Here is a 24,075-nt window from a genome sequence, read left to right on the forward strand (position 1 = left end):
ACTGAAGCAGACAGAGCCGATACGGAGCGACTTTGTGAACCCGGACAGCTGCTTCAAAGGCAGATTGTTCTGGGACCCGACGGGAGGCTGGCTCTTTAAGTCGCATAAGTCAGTGCAGAAGTAGAGGGACCAGGGCCGGTGGCCTTAGCAAGGCGTGTGCTTGTGGCCGAGTCCGCGCCGTGGAAGAGGTTACTGGTGTACCACAAAAGCAGGCCTCAAGGTGACTGTGGGTTGTGGTATTCAGACTAGCGAGAACTCGGTAGCAACCTAAATGCGGCAGCAGGTGATTAATTCTGTAGCTGTTGTCCAGGACGCTAAACCACAGTTCGGAGCTTCCTGTGCATGTTTCATGACCTAGGAAGTGTTCATGATATAATGCCGAGTTTAACAAGCAGTATATGCTTTCTTCACACTTTTTTATATTTTACATAGTTTTGATAACGAGCATACATGAGTTGTAAACCAAAAGGTTCACTAAATTTATTTTTAAATTTATTATTTCCAAGTGTTTCTTTTTCATTTTTTATATTTTTTTGAAAAAAAATATGTGTTTATTTTTTTAGAGCCATTTTTTGTCTCACAGCAAAGTTGGGAGGAAGGTACACGCTTTCCCACGTGCCCTGCGCCCACACAGGCACAGCCTCCCGCCTTATCCACATTCGTTACAATCGATGAACCTACACGGACATGTCGTCAGCACCCAAAACCCACAGTCTGCCTCAGGGTTCGCGCTTGGTGTTGTGCATCCTGTGAATGTGGGCAAGTGTATAATGACATGTATCTTCAATACAGCGTCGCACAGAACATTTTCACTGCCCTAAAAATCCTCTCTGCGCCGCCTACCCATGCTCCCCCGACCCCTGGCGACCACTGATCTTTGTACTGTCTCCACAGGTTTGTCTTTCCCAGAATGTCGTCTAGTCAGAATTACACAGTACGCGGCCTTTTCCAGTTGGCTTCTTTCACTTAGTCGTACGCACTTACGGCTCCTCCATGTCTTTTCGTGGCCTGATAGCTCATTCCTTTTTAGTGCTGAGTAATATCCCATTGCCTGGATGGACCACAGTTTATTTATCCATTCACCTGCTGAAGGACATCTTGGTTGCTTCCAAGTTTTGGCAATTATGAATAAAGCTTCTGTAAATATCTCTGTTCAGGTTTTTGTGTGGACATAAGTTTTCAACTATTTTTTTTTTTTGACGAAGAGACTAATCAAAGGAGCAAGATAGTCAGATTTATGTACATATGTATTTTTAAATGATTTTACTACGTAGTTGTAAAAAAAGTAAAACTCATCAAGATTTTTATAAACAACCATTCTCACTACTCAGTGCTAACCTTCTTTGTACGCATATCCGCAGATTGAAAGACAGCTGGGTTCATGATTATAATTTTAGAAAAATGGAAACAATTCCATACATGCTATGAGTTTCATAAACAAAGGAAACCTAATGTTACTTGAAAAGAAATGGAAGTGAAACTGAAGAACTTTAAATTGAGATAAACTCGAGGTAAATGTTTCCATCTAATCCTGCAAAGATTGGATTAATTCCTAGAAGTCTTGTCCAAAATTAGTAAGAAAAAATAATGAAATGGCTTACGGTTGCCGTCAACGAGGTGTCGCTTTTGCTGTTGGTGGTGGCAGTGGCAGTGGTGTTTTTGGTTTTTGTGGGGGGTGTTTGGAATGATCCACTTCTACTGTAGGAAATGAGCCTGCTGGGACTTTCCACCAAAACCCTTCTCCCCAAATTCCCGTTATACCACTTTTACTTTGTCCAGGTTTATGACACATTCTTCTCAGAAACCGTGATTCCCACAGCTGTTTGATTTTACTCCTGTGTTTTGTTAGCCACGGTCCAATCAGTCTTTTACCGATGGTTTGGGCGACCTTCAGGTCACTGTTTTGATTCACTCCTTAATTGGCAGGAATTCTTCGAAACAACGTTTTTGAACAGCAGTGCACGGATACCGTATCCATCTATGTTTCAGAACATCTATTTGTTGTCTTTACACTTAAAGGGCATCTTGGGATGGCCCCTCGCTGTGGTCTTGATTTGCATTTCTCTGGTGATTAATGATCCTGAGCAACCTTCCATGGGCCTGTTGGCCATTTGTGTGTCTCCTTTGGAGAAATGTCTATTTAGGTCTTCTGCCTAGTTTTTGATTTTTTTTTTATTGAGCTGTATGAGCTGTTTGTATATTTTGGAAATCAATCCCTTGTCAGTTGCATCATTTGCGAATATTTTCTCCCAGTCCATAGGTTGCCTTTTTGTTTTGTTTATGGTTCAGTGCAGCTCGAGGGAAAAGAGTGAAGTGAAAACGTCACTAGCACTGTAACTGGAAGTCCATGTTTCCACGTTAGACAGGTTCCTACTGGCAGTCAGGGGATGAACATGAGGAACTCAAGACCAGAGAAAAGAAAATGAGGCGAGTACAGTTTGATGGGAAGAGCTCTGGTCCAAGAGGCAAGAAATACACGTTCAGGTTGTAGCTCTACTGCAAATCAGCTGTGTGTCCTTCGGCAAATAACATCCCCTCTCTGGGCTTCTCTTTTCTTATCTATACAATGACTGGATGAGAGGGTGACTTCACCTAAAGCTCCTAGATCTTCTCAGGAGCAAAGCAGGACATATTTAGATATGGAGATGTGAACCTCTATATATGGAGGTTCATGTGCTCAACTCAGCAGTATATCTGATGTTTTCACGTGCTCTCCGTCTTGCTAAGCACGTCTGCATCCATGACGCGCACAGGAGACTGTGTCATTGTGACAAGCTGGGGTCCTTTCATCAGAAAGCTGAACCGGGATATTCAAAGCTCATAAGCCGGCCTTCTTTTAATAACCAAAATGAGTTTAGCCAGCTCACCCTCACCTCTGATGTCAGAGTCCATGTGGGCTGCTGTGACAAAAATAGCATAGACTGGGCAGCTCATGGACAACAGAGACGCATGTCTCACGGTTCTTGAGATGGAGACGTCCAGGACGAGTCGGCGGCAGATCTGGCGTCTGGGGCGGCCTGTTTCCTTGTTCACAGATGGTGTCTTCTTGTTCCTCACATGGCCAGAGGGGCGAGGGAGCTCTCTGAGGCCTCGTTCATAAGGGCACGAATCCCATTCCTGAGGGCCCCACCCTCATGACCTAACCGCCTCCCCAAGGCCCCACCTCTAGGTACCATCACCCTGGGAAGATTTTGAGGGGACACAAATGTTCAGCCTGTAGCACCTACAGGAATTTTTCTCGGGCCCAAAAACTTTGGATAAGAAGCAATTAATTCTCCGTCATGCAAGTCTTACAGACAGACAGGATCCAGAAGAAAGGCGATTGGGCCAGTCCTTCAGATTATTTCTCCAGAACAGCAAGTGCCAAGAAATAATTCTTAGTCATTTGTGGGACATTCCAGAGAGCCCTTGGGATGAGAAACTGCAGCTGCCTGCACGTGGTGCTCCTTCGGTAAAACTGCCATGTGAGGCAGACCCAGCTCTTCAAGGCTGAGCCACAGCTGAGCTTGCCGTTTTCTGTCGTGGAAGGATTTGCAGGCTCTGTTCTTTCTTTGGCTTTTCTTTTTTCTTTCCTTTTTTAGTAATACATGCTACCCTCACATATACAGTCAATTGATTTGCAACAAGAGTGCCAAGACACTTCGACAGAGAAACAGCAGGCTTTTCAACAACTGGGGTTGGGACAACTGGATGTCACATACGAAAGAACAAGGTTGGACCCCTTCCCTATGCTGCACACAAAAATTAGCTGCAAAAGACCTAAGTGTAAGAGCTAAGACTATAAAAGTCGTAAAATGTAGGAGTAAATCTTCATGAGCTTGGGTTAGGCAAAGCCTTCTCAGACCTGACACCAAGAGCACATGCAGCCAACAGAAGGAAAAACAGACTGATTGAACTGCATCAAAACTGAAACGTCTGTGCTTGACGCATACTGTCAGGACAGCGAAAAGTCAGCTCACAGAATGGGAGAAAATGCTTGCCCGTATCTGATAAGGGATTAATTAACACCGGGATACAGATGCAGATACCGCAGGAGGAGGGCATCCCGGCAGGAAGCCGGCAGAGCCCGGCCCAGGGGCAGGGTGCGACCAGCTACGCCTTCTCTCTGTCCCGGGACACTCCTTTCTGCTGCCACTTCCTTCCCCCTTTTAGTGAACAGCTATTTATCAGCAGCTTTATAGTGGTAACAACAGCTGACACAATTCTCCGTGCTTTAAGCTTATTAACTTGTTAATTCTCAGGCCTGAGGTGATACTGTCATTACTCTGTTGGCTGTGCGTCTGGCTTCTGTGGCCCCGGCTTCACATTCTCTCACTACCAAACAGACTAACTAGAATGGTATTTCATGAAATACAGGGACTGATCTGCAGACCTGGTGCAGCAGAATTACCTGGGCGTTCGTTCAAGTGCAGGTGCCTAGGCTCGCCTGTGGTCCTCCTGAACCCAGCGGGGTGCGTTTTCACAGCCCCCGGGTTGACCCTAAGGCGAACGAACTAACATCTGAGAGCCTCCGGGCTGGAGCCTCAGGGTTGCGACTCCAGATTCCTGCGAGAGAACCGAGTGGACGAGCCGGTCAGGCAGGCGGGGAGGGCGATTATTTGGTCTTTTTGCTCAGAGCGCAGGCACGGGAGCAAGAGCAGAAAAGACTGCGAGAGTGAGGAAGGAACGACGGGGATCCCTAGTCACTGGCATTCCCGGGGGAACCTCCGTGGGTAGCCCTACGTGTGCCCTCACATAGCTCTGGATAACCCAGCCTCGGCTCTGACTTCAGTCACTCCTTCAGGACCACGAAAGCAACTGACCATTCTTGATTCTCGGTCCTTGGACATGACTCCTGGGAGGAGCACCCCTGCCCCGTCTCAGTTTCCCTCTGCCCAACAGATGAGAATGAAGTTCCTTTGCTTTTCACAAAGCTGCGCTGCAGCGGGGAGGGAGCACTCAGGAGCATCAGGTGGCAACGGGGCACTTTTAACCCCTCAGCCTCCAGATGGGCCTGAATGGCATTCTTTAGGAGCAGAAGTCAGGGCGGGGACTATCAGAGCCAGACACGTAGGAATCCAGCCTCCCAGTGCTCCCAGGAGTCTGGAGGGACAGAAGGGGCAGAGCCAGGAGGTGGGACCTAGGAAGCTGAGTCAGGGCAGAGGGGCTGGAGGGGATGGGTGTTCAGAGCACAGCCAGGGCGCTTAGCTTGTGGTCCAGCCCCTTAGACAGAGGAAGCCAAGGGTTTGTTTTAAAGAACGAGTCACTGCATCTGTCAAGTAGTCAACCAAGTCTGTCTTCCTAATCTTGCATTTCATTAATCAGTCTACAAAGTTACGGAGCTGAATCCAGTCCTGGCCGGGGTGCACTCAGCACTGAGCTGTACTTCATGACTAGAATCAGGACCCAGCCTCACTGTCTCTCCCCGTCTCTCTCCAGCTCCTCACCTAGCACGTGTCTCATGCCTACTCCGGTCTGCGTCACCCTGCCCAGGTCATCTCGCAGCTGGTTTCCTGGACAGATCCCCTGTGAGCCCACGAGTAGTTTCAAATGATCAGAGAACCTGAGATGAATTTACGTGGCATTTTCATCAAATGGTTATCAGTCACCTCCCTACAGACATGCTAGCTGTTACCACGAAAACTTAAGCACACATAACCCCTCGCTGGGACTCGCGTCCAGAGCCAGTGATTATTCTCAGCCTTTCTGTGACGGGGACGTGCTGCTCGTGACTGCTCAAGGTGACAGTGCCCCTTCTTCCTCAGTAGCTGCTACAGACATCACAGAATAGACACTGTGTTCCTTTTTGTGTTAAAATTAGTTTGCCTATAAGGCCTCTTGGAGAGTGTCATGATGTCTCCTGGAGTTAGATCAGAATTGGGAGAGTCTGTTCTGGGACGGCCCCGCCACCCTCCCCGCCGGTGAGGTGACAGCAGGCCGGTACTGCCATGCTCTCCTCCTGGTTCTTCTCTGAATAAAACACGGATGTCGAGTTAGATTATCTCTAAGGTGTTTTTTAACAATTGGCATTTTGTGATTCAATAAACATAATATCGTCCTGCAAAAAGGCACCCGGAAGACGGTTGCCTGATTAAATTTGAATTTTAAACAATTATTTTTTTAATCTAAGTATGTCCAAAAGATCACAGGGGATATAACGCTATTTTAAACTTACTCGCTGTGTATCTGAAATTCAGAGTTTAGCTGCATCCGGTCCTGGCAGCCCTAACCCCAAAGGCCATGTCCTTTCGTCTCATTTGTGAAGGTCAGTTTCATCACTTCCCTGCCTGCACCTGCTTGTCTCCAGGCTTTTATCCACAGCCTGAAAAAGGTTGTGAATATCAAATTGCTGCTCACTGCACGGCCTTACCTGTGAGATAAATTCCCAGAACTTGGAGAGCATAATCACCAACGGTCTATTTCCTAGAACTAGCTGCCAGGACGGCCAGGACACCTGGACACCTGTTTACAGCCTCGCTCCTGCTGTGTCGATAATCCTGACCTTTGCCACGTAATTAGTGCACTGGTGACAAGCGTCAGTGGAAATTTTCATTTGCTTCTGTTTGTTCTTATTTCATTGTTTTGACTTCTTTCCATGTCTATGTGTTCAATTCTCTCATCATTCAAACAAATAAAACCCCCTCCATGTAACTGGCCCCCACCCCATCCCTGCCCCGCTTCTCTGTCTTCCTGGATAATCCAGTCTTATCTGTACCCTGTCTGCACACCCTCATCTCATTCAGTCCCCAGTGCAGTGAAATCTGGCTCACTGGCCTCCCTCCTCCTGCCACTGAAGCCTCTGTGTCAGGGTCACAGTAACTTCCTGATTATGAAATCAGAGAGGCACTTTTCAGTCCCAGCTTACCGCCCTCCCAGCAGCCCTGCTGGATGTTTGGATGTTGAGCGCCCCGCACCTACCTCTGGAAGCTCCTTTTGCGTCTGTAACAGTTCTCAGCCCCAGCTGTCCTCCTGCCCCTCCCTCCCAGCCACTTTGCGCCGGCCCCAAGCTCTTTTCTGCGCCCTCCCTCAGCGTGCGTCCTCTGGGTCTGGCGCACATTCTGCACTGAGTGAGGCTGGTCACTAAGCACCGGGACCCCGCGGACCCAGGTGCACGTGGACGCCGGGAGGAGTCGGGTCTGAGAGGCACCTGGGTTTCAGCACGTTTCCTTATTCGTCTTTGAAATGTGTTTATGGATTTGGTCCCTGTTTACCACCCATTTATGAGCGTATACTGGGCCCTAGGAATCAAAAATGCAAGGACCTCCTCGTGCTCTCAGGAGCAAGGCCACCAAACCAGTTCATGACACTGTCGCAAAGGCTGGCCCCCAGAGGGCAACTGAAGATCATGCAGATGGGGTGTCAGGGACGGGGTTTCAGCAATTTCTTAAAACGATAAAAAGCTTGGGAGCAATGACTTGATCTGACTGCATCTCGAAAGCTCTCTGACAAGACCACAGAGAGCAGCGTGGGGCCAGGGTGAGTGTCCGGAGCTAACATAAGCTGGTGAGACGGACGAGTCGGAAACACGACAGTGGTATTTCCCAAGGCAAGGGGGACAGGAGGCCAGCCGGGCTCGCGGGGGTGCAGACTTGGTCCCGGGTGCACACGTCACCTCCGCGACACACCTCGTTCCTCCGCCCCGTCAGACTAGACAGCGAAAACATCACTCTGCCTTAAAGGGGAAAAGGAATACTTCCCACGGTCTGAGTGTTCCCTGCTGCCCGACCGCTAAACTGAGCTGCTGGACACCTGTGGGGGCGGGGGTGTCAGAGCCGTGGCCAGGGGCTCTGGGCGAGGGCAGTGGCGCCAGGCCCCCCAGCGAGTAAGCGACGGCCTCTGTCCACGACCTTGGTATTCCCGGGGCAGAGACCGAAGCCCCGGGTCGCCAGGGCATCGTTGGCAAAGGCGCTCACAGGCGGAGAACCCAAGTCCTGGTCGGTGGGGAACCAAGTTTCCATCCAGAGAGACAGAGTCGGTGTCAAGTCTGAGGGTCAGGGCAAGGCCAGAAACAGGAGATCGACAGTGAGGCCAGACATGAGGCCGGAACCTGGTCAGACCAGCCGTTCAAACGTGCGGCCAAGGAGGGGAAGGCGGACTTGCCCCGCAGGCCCCCTCAGTGGGAAACGCTGCAGGAGAGCGGTTCACTTTAAGCTCATTTTTACAAGCGAAATTTTGACACGTTTTAGCTGCTAATTCTGTCCATGTCTATGGCCGCTGGATAAGGCCTATGATGAGGCTTGTTGGCATCGAAGGACTGTGCCTTCCAGACGGAGGCCCACAGAAAGAGGTCCCTGCCTGAGGGACCCACGGGGCCCATTTAGGCTGGTCTCAGGCCCAGCACATCCTTTCACACATTCGTGTATGTCTCCAACTTTTAGATTTCCATTTACCTTTCTGTTTTATTTCACTGTACTTCCCAACAGAGGATTTTCTATACGTTGTATTAACTTACTCCTGTTGCACATAAATTCAGTCCCCACTGCACTTCTCTCTGCTCCCGGCTGTCCTGCGGAACAGGTCAGTCTAACGGAGGTGCAGGCCAAGCAGTCAGCTGCCAGATTACAGTGGCCTGAGGACCGGGGCGGGGCGGGGCGGGGCGGGGGAGAGGATGCACTTCAGCTGCACAGTGTCTGCTTCCAAGGAGGCCCAGCCCAGCGGGCAGGGCACGCAGCGAGCTCCTAGCTAACAAGGCGTCAGAGTCAGGCAAGTGGCCCCGTCTGGGTCAACAGCCACCATCTAGGGCAGGAAACTGGGACAAGACACTTGGTTTCAACACGTGACCTCCCCAGACCAGCGGGCTGGTTCCACCCTGGAGAGAAGCAGACGGGCAGATGGGGGCAGAGCCCAGCACAGGGCCACTGAAGGGAGGACTGGAGCCTGACGCAGACACAGATGCGGGAATTCACCGGGGGCCCTTTGCAACCGAGCCTAAAATGTGCCTGAGCGTCATTGATCCTAGGCCCTACCTGCTCCTGCGGTGCGTCTCCCCAGACAGTGCCACCTGGGTCCATGTTAATCCCACACACTCGAGAAGGGCTGCAGGGCCAGTAAGACGGGGACAGAGGGATCGGTACAGGTAGGTTGGCGGTTACAGCCAAGAGAACCTGGGGGGGTTTCCACCCCTGGCCCGGCGGAGCATCTGTTTGTACTGCGGAGCAGGGTTTGTTCATGGTAAGTGACGAATGCATCTTTTCTCCCCTCCTAATTCTGTTTGTGTTTAGCTCACATATATTATTGAGTCCTTTAAAAAAAAAAAAAAAAAAACTCAGGAACTTTGGGAACATGCGTGTTATCTCACACATAAACACAGCGCTAGAATTACACAAACGTTTCCGCTTTCTTGTCAGTGAAATAATCACAAATTTTTTAGATTGTTATCCAAGTAAAAATACCTTTTTCTAAGCACTGAGATTTTGGCCACAGACACTCAGGGAGGGGTGTGTGAGCTTCAGCTGGAAAACTGCTGCAGAACAGTGGTTCCTTTTGAACTCATTTCTTCACAAGCTGGATTTTGACACGTTTTAGATGCTAATTCTAGGACCATTCTACCTTGCCTAAGGAAAGTCTCAGTTTTTGTTGTTGTTTTTTTAATTGCTTTTAAGTTTCAGGGCCAGGGACCTAGAGGTTGTTAATCAATGAATTCCAACCCGTCCCTGAGGACGTGTATCTTCAAAGACAGATACAACACGCATGGTAACCGAGACTGTCTCCCGGCCACACGGCAAGTGTGCGCTTGTCTGTACTTCCACGTGACCACGCCAAACAGACTCAGTCCAACTGGGAATGATCTTGAGGTGATTTGGCATCTCTCCGGGTACCTTCCTTTTAGGTGCCTGGCCTGGTAGATGTGTGTTCCTGCTGCAATATTTAAGGCTTACTTCTTTGCCTGTGTCTAGGAAACAGTAGCTTTAGGAGGATTTGGATGCTGATACTGGTGAATTTTTGTAAGACTGGCCAAAGGAGAAGGGACTAGGAAAAAGGGGTCCGTGACCAGAGGGAAACGAGGCCTCGGTCTAGAGCAGAAGGAAGGGCTGGGTCCCGGGGGTGGTGCTTGTTCCACCCTCTGTGATAAGCAGTGAGCGAGCCACAGGTGGACGCTCGTCCTCAGACATTCTGACGCCGACCAGAGAAGGGAAGGAGGGAGGGACAGGTGTCCAGGGGCCCTAGCTAAGAGGGGTCGACCAGTGGATCAGGACAGTAACTCGCCGCGGTGGTGGAGGCTGCCCTGACCTGACGCCACCGCTTTGCAAGAAGAATTTGCCCTTTAGAAGCCATCTGACCACCAGCAGATAGCGTCTCCCTGAGAAATGTCGCATACCCCAAACCCCCTCACCTTGCCTGCCCACAGGCCCTGAAACCCTTGTTTCTGGGGGGTGGAGAGTGGCCGAGGGCGCCCAGGCTTCAACTCCTCTGTGTGCTCGACAGCCTGGGTGGGTGGAAAGAATCCATGCTGTTGTTCTTCACAACTTTAGGGAAGCCCAGGTTCTAGGAAAGAGGTGATCACTGGCCTGGGCTCATTTCACCAGAAAGTTGATACTGTTATGGAAAATGTCTGTTTCTGTGCAACCCACACACCTCTTCCCAGACAGCTTGAAAACAACCATTTTACCTCCCAAACACACTAGCTTGGTGTTGGTTTCCAAAAAGGGGCCCTAGACAGACTCTTCCTGAGGCAAGACGACATTGAGATGATTGTTAAAACCCCTCAACGCGCGTATGTTCCCTGGTTAATGAGTCAGCAGCTCCGCCCGGGAGGGAGGTGTTCTTTAAACAGCCGCTCTTCCCAGGTACAGACTGGGGAGTGCAGGGTGCTCGTCAAGTAGGTGAAAGCTCTGACGGGTGTCCTGACGTCGGCCCTTGGCCGGAAACCGAGCAGGTCGTCTGACCTGTCAGGTCTCAGCCCTGGCCCGGGCACAGCAACGAACAGGATGTACCGGCTCCCAGAAGGTGCCCTGAGGAGCAGGGGACTCCGGGAAGCACTTGGCACTGCCCTCTCACCGGCCACTGACCCCAGCCTTGCCCTTGGGCTCCCGGGGCCACCCACGGCGTCTCAAGGGTGGAATCCAGAGCCTTTTCCCAGCACTCGTTCTCCCCCAGCCCCACCCCAGGGCTTCTGGTTCTTGCTCTCTGGAGGCAATTCCCAGTTTCTCTGTGGCTGCAGCTTCTCTGTGAGAATCTTTTTTAATGTGCTGTTTCGGTCTGATAATCTTACGGCAAACGAAAGCAAGTAAGCACCATTGGTCGGGCTCTCTGATGGGCACCACCAGTGGTTGTTCCCCGGGAGATCCCCATACAACACGACGGCATCTGACTGTAACGGGGGCACCGTTGCTGAAAGCGATGTGTTTCTTCTTGTGGTTCCACCGAGGAGCTGCTGACCCAGCCGACGGCCCCTCAGTCAGAGCCCCCGCGCTTTGCTGTCTTGCCTCTCCACGGCCATGCCCTCTGTCCTGGACTGAGAGACGCAGCTCTTCTCCACTTCCCGAGTTGGCCCCTGACGGTCTCCAGGTTAATTTCCCAAAGCGAGCCCAGTCTGGCCGCTCCCCTGTTGACGCCTCCCCTCCTCCTCCCCGTGCAGACGTCTGGAAGGCGACAGATGCCCTCTGCCCAGCTCAGCCGGACTCACGCCCTCAGCCACAGCCCTGCACCTTCCCGGCCCGCCCGGGCTCTGCTGTCTTCCTCCCTCGGGCACTCCCACCCGTCGGGGGGCCTGTTTGTCCAGTCCAGCATGGGCGCCTCCGCCTCCAGGAAGCTGCTCTTCTTTCAAACTGCGCAACCTCAGGCTTCCCTCTCAGAAGCCCCACAGCAGTGTGTTTGCCTTTTGTCCTGGAGTCCTTGTCTGCGCACTGGTCTGACCCTTCTCCCCCCTGAAACCGCTCCCAGGTGCCTCGCAGCTCAGTGGGACCAACAGTTCACATTCCGTCTCCACCCTTACCTCCCCGGGCTCCCTGGTTCAGCTCTCCAGCCCCCACCCCCGGGTCTCCAGCAGTGTCCCCGTGGGCACAGGTCATCGTGGGCAGGGCCGCGCGGCCCAGAGGGACTCCAGGCCCTGCCCTCTGACTTTACGTCTGCTTATTTCTTGGCCTACGACAGGGTTTCGGGTACTTGCCAAAATGAGGGTGAACCCCTTCTCCAACGTAACCTTAAATTTGGCTCTTTCGTAAAAAAGGAATGAGGCAAAAATCCCAGGCACCAGACTGAGAGACCCAGCGAATGGTTAGGCCCTGCCCTTTCTGTTCAGAGCAGCAGCCCACAGCTTCTGCTCAGGGGAGCCCCTGTCCTCACAGTGCCAAGGATCCTCGCAGGCCCACCCGCTGCCACCACCCTCTGGGTGGGGAGAGGGGACGAGGGGTCCAGACACCGGCCTGGGCCTCTCGCAACAGAACCCTGCGACCCCTGAAGGGAGTTCAATGAGCAGCTTCCTTTCTGGTCGTCAGCTGCCACCTCAGACAGCAGACTGGCTATCTCTGGAAAGATTTCTCACGAGAGCGCAAGCCTACCGCGCTCCGTCGCGCACTGACGTGCAGCGAGCGCCCCTCCGCTGAGGGGAGCTGCAGGCGCCCCGCCGTCCAGACGCGCAGGTTCCCCCCCACCCCCGTCCTCGGAGGAAGGACAGTCCGTCTTGCAGTTACAGTGGGGAGCTTCTGGGGACAAGGGTCTCTGGGGACATCTGTTCTTCGGGCTCTTAAACTGCTTGAGGACGGGCCCCTGTCAGAGCAGGTACCTCACAAAAACCGACTGGTTTTTCTACCGTTCTTTCTCAGTCCTTTCCTTCCTCCCTCAGCTCGTCTTCCCCTGTGTTTCTTTTCATCTCTGTTCATCTGAGCCTGATCACTGGTGATCCCGCGACGCCCCGCAGCTGCCGGCCCAGCCTCACAAGTCCCCCCCTCCCCCCACGCTGGCCTCCAGCCCAGCCGGGCGGCCTCCGGGCGGGCGCGGCTCCTGCAGCCTGAGGCCCCGGCTGCCCGGCCAGGTGATCTGCTTGCTCCGCCCGCCTGCTAGCCCTGAACTCAAATGACCTTCCCCCGCCTCAGATGACAAAGGAAGTTGTGGGGTTGAGAGATGTGCCGGAGGTGGGGGTGAGCCCGGGGGAACCAGCCACAAGACCAAATAAGGGCGAGCAGCAGCCGTCAGGGTGCCGCAGGGCTGGGGCTGCGGAGATGAGCTGGGCCTGCCGGCTCCCGGGTCGGGCGGGGAGTGGCAGACACCCCCAGACGGGTCTAAGGAGTGGCCCCGGTGCGTGTGAGAGTGTAGACCGGGTCAGAGTCCCAGGCTGCTCAGCCAGGAGGAGAGCCAACGTTACTTTATGAACCTCCCAGGCTGAGGCCCAGCTTGTTTACCGAGCACGATGGTCTAGGGCAGCGCCAAGTCCGGGGCGTTTTCCGACAGAATTAATGCACGTTCGCTACACGCCACCTGGGGAAGGGCTGGCAGGAGGTGGCTTCCTAGGTCGTGAGTGACAGCCTCCAAAACACCCACCTCCCCTCCTCCAGGTCTCAGGGCTGCAGGCAGGGCTGCGTCTCCACTAGGTGCTTCGGCCGGCAGGGCCCTGAGCAGCCCTGCCTGCAAGCCCAGCCAGGCCTCAGCCTCCTCGGGGAGGACTCCCAGTCGCGTTCGTGCCTCACGCTCGGTGCCCAGGCTCTGCCCGCCCATGCGGTGAGCGTGTGGAGACGTCACTGTGGGTGCCACCACCATCCCAGACACTCCATCCGGCCCCCGGGTCCCTCTCCACCATGCAGAGTCCCCCCAAGAGAGCTCAGCCCCAAAGCATTGGAGATTTAAGCCCCCGCCCCAAGAGAGAAGTACCTCGCTCTGTCTTATGGACGGACGCAGGATGTGGAGATGCCAGTCCCGCGGGACCACCAGCAGGTGCCTGGAACTCAGTGTTGCCTCCACGTGCGCCTCCCTCCAGCTCCAGGGTCACACTCCCCAGGAGGCCTGGTCCTGGCTCCGTTTCCCGGGAACCTTGGCCGGGACACCTAGAGAGCTGAACACACCCGGAGCCCTTCATGTACAGGTTCTCTCACAGGCCTCACCTGCCCTCAGGATCCAGTTCCTCTAAACTCATGAGCCTCCTTCTAGAGAGAAGTCAGGGGCAAAATTAGTCCAGTAACTTGAGCTTTTTTCCCTTGTGTCACATTAAGATTCCTTACCTTGGGTGTGTCTATGCTTTCTTGGCTTGATCTTTGAACTTGCCCCAAAACAGTGTTAGTTTTAGCATTTTTCATCAGCCACAGTTCGGGAAGTTAGAGAAATTGCTCCCTGGTGGCAGAGCAGCCGAACCGTGAGCCTCTGAGGCCTGGACTGCGGGGAAAGTGATGTCTCTGCCTTGGCCGCCTCTGACTTTGGGGCTTCCCTGATTGTTTCCTTACGGCAGATTTCTAGGAAGACGAGGTCAAAGGGCATGGATAATCGCCTTTGCACACAGGTGTGGCCGCTTAAAGGCACACGGAGGGTGCAGAGGTGCGCCCCTCCCGGGGGCCCTTCTCCCCACAGGTGTTCTGCTCTATGGCGCATCTGGTTCTTTCTGGGGATTAGAGGCATACGAGCTGGCAGCTTGCGTTTCTTGCTTCTGTTGAATGCCTGTTTTCTTTAACAGTCTTTATTAGGCCTTTTGAATGTTTTAAATAGTCTCTGGCTTCCTGGGTGAACGACCTTGAAGGTCCTGCCCCCGTTCCCACTTCCCCACGGGAAGCATCACCTGACTGATTTGAGTGATGGACTGAGGAGGTTCAAGGTGTGGCTTGTCAGGTTTTTCCGAGCTCCGATTTGATTGTCTGCACTGGAAGACTGTGTGGGCAGGAAGCCTCCTGGAAGGAGACAGGGGTTCGATCACCACCTGACCCACCCCTGGTTGTCCTTGTCCTCAAGTCTCCAGAGTTGTCATCCCTGCTTTACTTGGGCTGCCCCTGGCCAGAAACTTGTTTTCAGTCCACCACATCCTTCAGTTTCAGCCAGAAAGTTACTCAGCCTGACACATTAGCAGAGTTACCCAGGCACGTCCGCATCTGAGCCGTGGCCGTACTCGTTCATTAAAGTTGCAGGAAAACCCAAGACAGAGCTTGCTCATAATCAGAGGAAGTTTCTAGGACCCCGCGATAACTTGGTTACGGTTCCCCGCAGGCTGCGCAGGCCTGGGTCTGGGCGAGTGAGAGTAAACCCCTGTCCTGCAGAAGCAGAGCCGCCCCGGGGCTCCTGTCCGCCCTGGGCAAGGAGGGTGAGCCCGCACATTCCTTAAATAGAAAGCTTGATGACTCTTCGAGGCTTTGAATTACAGACACATGATTTCCAGGCAGATAGGGCTGGTTAATGAGATGAAATTGGAGTCCTGACAACACCACACTCCCTTCCATCCCCCGCTGGCCCGCCAGCCCTCGGGGCCTCGGGCTTCCAGGTGCAGCTCCTTCCCTTTGGGCCAGCACCTCCAGCCGCAGCAGGAAGTAAATGCACAGGGTGCTCACAGGGATAAGAGAGTAGGCAGAAGACGCCTGCGATTTTTAGGAAGCTCGGTGCCCTTGGGAAGAGCTGTGCCCACAAGTCCCCCCTTTCTGCCTGCAAAGTGCATAGATCTCTCTGCTTGTGAGTCCACACGCTTTCCACCTCCTCCTCGTAACAGGGGTCTCAAATAATAGGGAGACGTAGCCAGGCTCTCTGCACTTTACCTTGACTCACAAGTTACAGCTCTATGGTTTTATCCCAAAGAAATACTGAGGGATTTGCGGTGGGGGGTGGTAATAGCTCAGTGGTAGAGCACATGCTTAGCAGCACCAGGTCCTGGGTTCAATCCCCAGCACCTCCATCAAATAAATAAACCCTGTTACCCCCCCCCAAAAAAAAATTAAAAAGAAAAAGAATTTTAAAAAAGAAAGAAATTTTTTAAGATACTGAGAGATGCGTACAAAATGATATGTATAAGGATGCTGGTTACAACCTTATTTCAATAATAAAAATTGAAACAACCTAAATAATCAATAAAATGGAGGCTTTAAAAATTATGACACATAAAAACCAGGTTGCGGTTACAGAGCCAATGGCAGAAATCCCACGGCAACTACAACCACCGTGGTAGGAGGTGTGCTGTCTGGGGCTGGTGCGCAGGGTCGGGGCTCCCTCTCTTTTGGTTACTGTGCTGTGTGTGGCTTTCATATCTAAGATTGCTTCACAGACCAAGATGGCTGCTTCGACTCCAGCCATCCTCTACGAACTCCAGCCAGCAGGAAGCAGGACAGTACAAAGAAAAGCGGGGCAGAGGCCGTTTGCCAGCTCTCTCTAGGGAAGGGTCCAGCGGCTGACTCACACTGTGTTTACATTCTGCCGGCTTGTTTATCCAAGGCGGGATTGTTAATCCATCAGAGAGGAAAGGAGCTGTTGCAAAAGTTAGTTCTTGGACCCAAGCCTTGAGTTGATTAGGGTTGAACTTTAGGCCAAAGACAACTCTTGTAGTTTATGTGAAAGGAATCACTTTTTCTCCATTTAACTGCTGGAAGTTTCCCAGTGTCAAATTTTATATTTTCCTGCCTTGAGGGGAAGTGCGTCCACCGGGATGCCCTGCTCCCCTCTGCAATTCCTGCTTTTTTTTTTCTTGTTGCCTGCCCCTAATCTGTTTCATAAAATTGCTATCTTCCAACGCTCTTGCATGTTCCAATCCCCAAAGGCGGGCACAGCTGCCTTTGGCTCAGCCAACCCGCTAGTGGTTATTAAGCCGCTTGACCCCATGCCTTGCACATGGTGGGACCCGGCTGTTTATGGTTGTTGGTCGTTTAAGTAAACTGCTCTTTGACCTCAATTGTACGAAGTGCCACATGAGAAACAGCAGGGAGAGGCGCAGGTCTGGTCTCACATCTGACTACAGGCAGAGAGACAGGCAAAACAGTGGGGAATGACAGACTGTTCCATCTGGTTGGGTGCAGAGATGGGCGGACCAAGCTGTAGTTGATGGAGAAGTTCAGTAAGGTTCCTCAGTGCAAGTGGGGTTTGCGGTAAAGAACTTGGCCTTGCCCACAGAGAGGTCTGGCCTTCGCCCTTGGCTTCTGGGAAGAAGTCTAGGTCATACCTAATGGCAGGGTTTTTGTTTGGGGAGGGGGTGGCCCCACATCGGATCTTAGGATGGGGGCTTTGGGTCGTGCAGTATCAGGTCCACCTGGAGGCTGGGATCAGCCACGTGGGCAGCCACCCACCCACCCAATCTCTCATGCCTCAGTGATGGAGTCCCGATAAGAACGCTGATCAGAAAGCTTATAAAATAGCTACAAGATAGAAACGTAAACAGATGGAAAAGGATACATAGAAATTCCAGTGATTTCTTGCTTAACCTCAATGGACCATCCCACGGTGCAGCCCTGACCACTGGTGCAGGCAGCCAGCACGGAGCCCTGCAGGCGACTTCCAGAGTGAGGAAGAAAGACGGGGATTCCTTTCTTTTCTCGCCCTCCATCCGTGCCCCCCTCCGCCCTCCCTCCTTCCCTTCCCCTAAATTAGGCTGATGCCTCAGTAGCAGCCACCACTGCACCTATCGCTGCAGTTTTAAAATGCTTTCCCACGTGGGTTATCTTACTTACTCTCCCAGATAAAGAGAAGTGAAGTGGCTCAAACAGGAGCCAGACTGGGGAAAGCCTTGAACACCCGCCAAGCGGAGGTCGCACTAGATCTCAAAGGCAGTGCCGCCAGATGAGCTGTGTCAGGGTGCAGGGAGCACTTACACCCAGAGTGCCCCCAGTAACTGCCTCGCTCATCCGCGGCAGAGGGTAGAGCCCCTGAAGGAAGGCCCAGCTCTGAGCACGGCTGGGACGCCTCCTGCAGCCCTCAGACCTGAGACGTAGTCGGGTTAGCCGTTCCCCTAGGCTGCTTCTCCATTCTTGTGAATATTACCGGTAAACTCGGTTTCCAAAATGATGCCGTGCCACCTGCTAGGGGCCCTCCCAGCCAGGGGCGCGCAAGCAGCTGTTTCACACCCGGTATTTTCCCTGGTGCCCGCCCCTGCCCCTCCTTGACCTCGCCGGTCACGCTGTAGGCACCGTACGCAGCTCCACTCCCCGGGAACAAGGCTGGACTGTGTGCCTGTCCCTGTGTCTCCCTTTCTCCCCGTCCCGCCCCACCTGCTGGGCTGTCTGTCCTCCCCGGGGAGGGGCGTCATGACAAGGGCAGGGACCGGCGGGTGGGACAGTGCTTCCAGAAGCACAAAGCCGCCCCCTGCAGGAGGCGCCCTGGGGTTCGCAGAGGGAGCGGGGAAGCAGAGGAAATGGCCAGGGCGCCCGGCATCGGGGTTCCTGTCGCTTTCCTCCTGAACACCCTCCCGTGACTGCCCTTTGACCAAAGCCCTAAGAGGGCCCGTTAGTGGCCTTTTCTGCGATGAGGTGACAGCCACCTGTGTGGTGGGGAGCAGCACGTGGGGTCGCCTGGGACAGAGTGGGGCATCCATGTATAAGACCATGCACAGTACCTTCAGACTGAAGTCAGGCGATGCGCGGGTCCAGCAGGCGGGGGGGGGGGGAGGAGGAGAGAAGGTGCAGGGAAAGCCGCAGAGCCCGAGGTCCGAGGACGGCCCCTTGTGGGGGCAGGCTGCCTGCTCCCTGGGGCTGAAACCTCTTGGCTTTGCAGTCAGAAAACCTGGTCAAGTCTAACCTGAACAACCTTGCCGCTTAAGGCTACTTAGCCGCCAAGGCTCCTTCAGCAGACGTCAGGTTACATGAAGCAGCCTAACTTGGTCCCTGTCATTAACATGCCATTCCTGACTCTCCCAAGACATGTAGACCCTGCCCTGCGTCCCAGCTGGTGCTTCACACATCGGTCCCCAGCTCGCGGGCGGGGCCATGACCCGCTGATGTCTGTTTATTCCCCTCAGCCACGAGCACAGAGCTCACACACACACACACACACACACCCCCTCCCCGGGGCTCAGGGAGAGTTCCTGCCTGGTTAGAAACAGCTCCCAACTGTGTGTCTTCCTTGCAGGGACTTCCCCGATGACCCGGGCGTGCAGTGGGACACACAGCGGGTGGCCGACATCGTCCTCCAGCACATAGAGGACAACGGCATAAACCTGGTAAGGGGACGCCCTCCCAGAAAGCAGGGCTGGGCCCGGTGACCCAGTGACCTTGACCATGGCCGCCCCCTTCCAGCCCTGCTCCCAGCCCCGTGTCCCTCTCAAACCTGCAAACACACCTTTCCTGAGACTGAGTGACCCAAGTGTCCGTGCTCAGGCACTGCCCCTGAAAACTCAGGCCCCCCCCCCGGGGCCTGCGCCCAACTCTCACTGGCACAGAATCTTCCCCCGAGCGTTTTCATTTTAGAGTCATTTTAACTGTGGAGGCAACTGTCAGACTGGGGTTCCCAGAGGCCCAGCAGCCGCCCAGGGTCAGCAAGCAGTGAAGCCAGGGTTTCAAGCCTCCAGTTTCAGCCCAGAAAATGCGAGGACAAACTCCCAGCCACCACAGGGAGGACGTGCGCGCTCGGCCAGAGCCCTGGTGGGCGTTGACTCGCCTGCGGAGGCAGGTGGTCTGGGACCCTGCTCCGCCCCCCACCCCACTGGCCGAGTCCCGCCAGCTGCCCATCTTAGGGCCGCCAAGAGGGTGTCCCTCCGCCTCTGAAATGAGAGTAATAACGCTTCATGAGTTAATACCTAAAGTGCTGCCATTTAAGGCCCCAGTCACTTGCTTTAAGTTTTTATTAATCCTCGTTAAGGGATGAACCCTGCAGGCAGAGAAACACGATGGGCCTTTACCAGTGGCCAGTGCGCTGAGCGAACAGAGCGACTTGGTGAAGGACAGATTTTCGTGGGTATGTTCATCAGACCGTCTCTGTGTTCTGATGACAGAGATACAGCAGAAACTTAGTCCACATGGGCCAAAAGGGGCACTTAGCCGGCTGGCTCTGAGTCCCACAGGCAAAGATGCAGGTGGGCCCTGGCCCTGCTGGACTCTGCCCTGGCTGGAAAGATGGTCACCAGCAGCTGCAGGCCCACCTCTCCCAGCTGTACCTTCCCAGAGGGCCTGAGGGTGACAGCCGGAGGGTTCGGTCTGGGCTTGGGAGTCACTGCCCAGGCCTGCTGACTGACCTGGGTCCCCTGGCCTGATGTCCCCCCGCCCAGGGCTTCAGGGTCGGCCTGGGGCACAGCAGCGAGCCCTGTGAGGTGCACTGCAGGGGCCTTGGTACCCCGTCTTCTCCTGGCAGTGGCTTCCCCGAGACCAGTCCCCAGTCACTCTCTCCCCTCCTGCGTCCATGCGTTAGAACAGCTGGCTTTCCAGTTGCTCCTGCTTGTGGGGCAACTCCCATCCTGTGAACTTGGCCCTCCTTGACCTGGCCCTTCCTTAGGTGCTGCCCACTGGCGAGCAGGGCTGGTCCTTACTGGGGGCCGGGCCCTTGTTAGACCACACCGCAGCTAGCCACAGCTCTGCGCACCCAGGGAGGAGCTTCAGGGCACAGGCACTCTGGGTGCCAGTCTTGCTCTCAAAAGAGTCTCCCAAGTTTGTGTCCCAGAAGAGTGACTTGTGGTCCAAGCCCAGCTTGCGGCCGCCTTCTCTGAGAAGCCTTCCTGGACTTCTTCAGCCCTCTTCGGGATCCCTGTAGTATTTGCTGTGTGCCCTGCGCCTGTGACGGCTGTTGCTGTTTATCCTTTAAAGCACAGGCCACGTCCTGCGAACCAGACTGTAAGTCCACGAGGGGAGGACCCGCCGTGATATCTTTAACCCCCGAGAGCTGGAACATCCCCCAGGGGCCCCGACCACTAACCGCTACCTCCAGGCCTGGGGCGCCTTCCCGTCCACTCAGGTGTGGAGGGGCCTTTCTGGTCAGGACAATCTTGAATTGATTTCATTTCTATAAACAAGGAAATCATTTTAAAAGAGCTCTTTAACACACCTTGCTGTTGAGAAGAAAACTCTCAAGTCATTAGGCACAGTTGGGAATTCCCTCCCGGCCTGCAGTGAGTGTGGCATAGATGTGCAAGGCCAGCGCGGACACAAGTGGCCATAAGCCAGCTACGTCTGGGTCCCCTCGGGTCCCGGTGATGCAGGGACATGCACTTTCACAGTCCCACCGTCCTGGCAGGTGGGAAGTCGCGCCTTGGTGGCACCAGGCTGTGCATAAACCCCGGGGCCCAGGTGCGCGGGGCAGCGTGCGGTTGGGGAGGGTGGAGCACGGGGCGGGGGTGGGGGCAGGGGCAGCCCCGGGAAGGGAGTCTCTCCCATGCTGTGCTGGGATGGTACCAAAGCTCTCCTCCGTGCAAAGCCGGCCCTGCACCACACCCACAGTGTGCCAGCGGTCCGGGTTCTCTCCCGTCCCAGCTCCTCCAGGTGCTTGCGGGGATCCGTCCCACTCACTGCAGGGGCAAGAACCCTTGGAACAGCTGGCAGGACGGTGCTTTGAAAATGACAGGGGCGCCCCCTGCAGAAGCAGCCTGGCCTTGGCAGAGCTGGTGTCCACAAGGCCAGGTCCTGGCCCAACGCCCCACAACAGCTATCTATTGAGCACGTGCTCTGTGACATTCGATGTTGTTGACTAGGGATTCGGGCTGGAGCCCCGTGCATCTGGTCCCTGCTCCCTTAGGGCACCACTGACGTTTGGGGCCAGCTTGTACGTTGTGGGGTGTTCAGCGGCCTCCCCAGCCTCTACCCGGTGACAGCCCCCCTCAGCCGTCACAATAAATACATCTCCGGACGCTGCCAACTGTCCTCATGGCAAAACTGCCCCCCCGCTGAGAACCACGGCCTCGGAGAAGCAGGAGCACCCCCTTGTTCCCGCTCGCTCACTGGGGTCTGCCCGAGACCCCATTCAAACAAAGATTTCTGCAGTCTGGGGGGCAGTGAATGAGGTTCGCAAAGAACCACAGGTGCCACTGTCGTCGGGCTCTCAGCGGCCGAAGTCCTGGGAGTGGGACATACGTCCGTGGGTTTGGACAAATGTAAGACGTGTATCCACCGTAAGACGAGCAGCTTTTCAGAAGCCTTCTTAGGAAACTCCCCAGGACGGAGAATGTCAAGCTCACGAGAGGAGAGAGGAGTTTAATGAACCTCGTGCTCCTGGCACCCAGCCTCACAGTGACCAACTCTGTCAGTGTCATTGTCCTTGAAACCCGTTCGCCCCCCACCTCCCATACACTGAAGCCATTCCTCAGCATCCGAGTCCACATTTAAAGACACTGAGTCTTTAACTCACATGATCATAAAGCCATGACCACACCTAAAACTCAGCCATTCACTAATATCAGCGGTTTACGCTTCCCAGAGCCCGTGTCATGTGTGTGTTTTCCTTTTGTTTCTATTTTCATAGCGTCTTTGAATCAGGATCAGGTGAGAGGACTTTAAAGTTTCTTTTGACCAGTGGCCCTACCCCAGCCAGTGCTCGGGGAACGGTGGCTGCTTTTATATTAACAGAGTTTTCTGGACATGAGGCCAGTGTTTTAGATTGAAGATGGAAAGAGCAGCAGGGAGTCCTTTGCAGCCTGGCCCAGTCCGGCTCTCCGTCCTCCGTCCTGGCTGCGGGGTGGCCCTCTCCCCTAACCGACCACGCGCAGTCCTTTCTCTGAGCCCTTGTTTCCTTCCTGGTATTTCTGTCCTTACTTGAGCGATCCATGATGACGATGATCGGACTGTTCTTTGGGTTCTTTTAATCCCTCTGAGCAGAGGTGAGTCTCTGGCCTCGGCTGAGCTTGTAGTAAACAGATGCTCGTGTGTGTGTGTGTGTGTGTGTGTGTGTGTGTGTGTGTGTGTGTGTAAGCGCCCTCCTCCCGCGAAGCCTGGGGCCGGCGCCATCCTCCCTCAGAGCTTTTGTGCCCGCGACGTGGCACGAGGAGAAAAAGACAAAGAAGTCAGGCAGCACCTACACTAGCAAAGGTCCCAGGGCGGCTCACCCACCGCCAGGCAGGTGGGGACCAAGGGCGCTGTGAACCCAGGTTTCTGCCACGGCCGACTTCCTCTCTGCGCCAGCGACCAGGAGCCAGGGGAACCGTGACGCCCGCGGAAACGGCTCGCACTACCAGCCCGGCCGGCAGTGGCAGGCAGTGGCCTGCTCGCTGGGCAGCAGAGATGAAGGTGGAACTGGAGAAGGGTCGGGGCCCCCTGCCCTCCTCTCCAACCTCTCCACCCCAGCCGCATCCCGGCTGCTCTGGAGTTGGAGGAGGAGAGAAAGCCGTGGGTCCGAGTGAAACCCTGGGTTTCTCTGCAGGTGGTGACTTTCGACGCGGGGGGAGTGAGCGGCCACCGCAACCATGCTGCTCTGTACGCAGCCGTGAGGTAGGGTTCTCAGGGACCCGGGGGTGGAGGAGGGAGTCTGGTCCCCCTGAGTCACCAAGAGCAGTGTGATCTCAGCTTGTCCTCCTGGGGGGGGGCAGCTCCCCCAAGTCTCAGAATTCCTGTCTCCCGAACAGCTGCGTTTCCTTACCCCATGGACACAGCAGGCGCGGGGACTGCTTTTAGTTCTCTCTGCTCTGGCCGCAGAGAGCTTTAGGGCCGGACTTCCAGTCCTTGCAGCCCACAGACAGGACTGTAAGGACTGAGTTCTGTGCCCCAGCGTGCCTCCCGCTCCATCTGCTTCCTCCTCTGATTCTGATTTATTTGCCATCTTCTGCTGTACTGTGTGCGCAAGTTCCGGTCTCTGGGGAAGGAGGATGTGCACTGATTTGAACTCTCACCTGCTCCTCGCAGCCTCTCCACCTACTGACAAGCACCTGCCCTTAACCTGCAGCTAAAAACCTGAACCTCGAGGGAGGGCACAGCTCAGGGGTAGAGCGCGTACTTACACGCACGAGGTCCTGGGTTCGGTCCCCAGTACCTCCATTAAATACATAAATACACACATAAATAAAAAACCTAATTATCTCCCCTCAAAACACCTGAACCTCAAGGACCCTGAGGTCATACAAACTACAGTGGGTGTCCTGTCCCTGGGGCCCTCAGGGACCCTCTCCTTCCGCACCTTCCGGGGACACATTTGTCCTGCCTCAGCCGTAGAGTCCCTCCTGCCTGTGAAACCGGAGTGGGGGCGGCCTTGCCCGGCAGCGAGCCCCAGCTGTGCTCACCTGGCATCAGGGCGCAGGGGAGGCTCCAGAATCGGGATGTCTGGCGTCCTCACGGAGCCGGTGAGGTAGAAGATGCACAAGAC

At 54.5% G+C, this 24,075-nt stretch overlaps 2 protein-coding genes across 6 annotated transcripts in view; one reads left to right on the forward strand and one right to left on the reverse strand.

The window, feature by feature from the left end:
• Positions 1 to 14,304, reverse strand: part of NCOR1 (nuclear receptor corepressor 1) — a 163,792-nt gene extending 149,488 nt beyond the window's left edge. The window contains exons 1-2 of the mRNA XM_074342073.1: positions 14,133 to 14,304; positions 13,786 to 13,966 (exon numbers count right to left, since the gene is read on the reverse strand). The gene's annotated coding sequence lies outside the window, so the exon portion shown is untranslated. The remainder of the gene's footprint in view (positions 1 to 13,785; positions 13,967 to 14,132) is intronic.
• The window catches only part of PIGL (phosphatidylinositol glycan anchor biosynthesis class L), a 43,952-nt gene that overhangs the window by 15,046 nt on the left and 4,831 nt on the right, over positions 1 to 24,075 (forward strand). For 4 of the 5 annotated variants that reach the window (XM_045509450.2, XM_010974079.3, XM_010974080.3 and 1 more), the window contains exons 3-4: positions 18,931 to 19,021; positions 23,140 to 23,207. In XM_045509450.2, the coding sequence (XP_045365406.1) occupies positions 18,931 to 19,021; positions 23,140 to 23,207 (159 nt within the window). Of the gene's footprint in view, positions 1 to 18,930; positions 19,022 to 21,260; positions 22,018 to 23,139; positions 23,208 to 24,075 lie in introns of those variants that run through there. The other variant, XM_045509458.2, reaches the window with a different exon arrangement.

Source organism: Camelus bactrianus, chromosome 16 (genome assembly GCF_048773025.1).
Source record: "Camelus bactrianus isolate YW-2024 breed Bactrian camel chromosome 16, ASM4877302v1, whole genome shotgun sequence".
Classification (NCBI taxonomy): Eukaryota; Metazoa; Chordata; class Mammalia; order Artiodactyla; family Camelidae; genus Camelus; species Camelus bactrianus.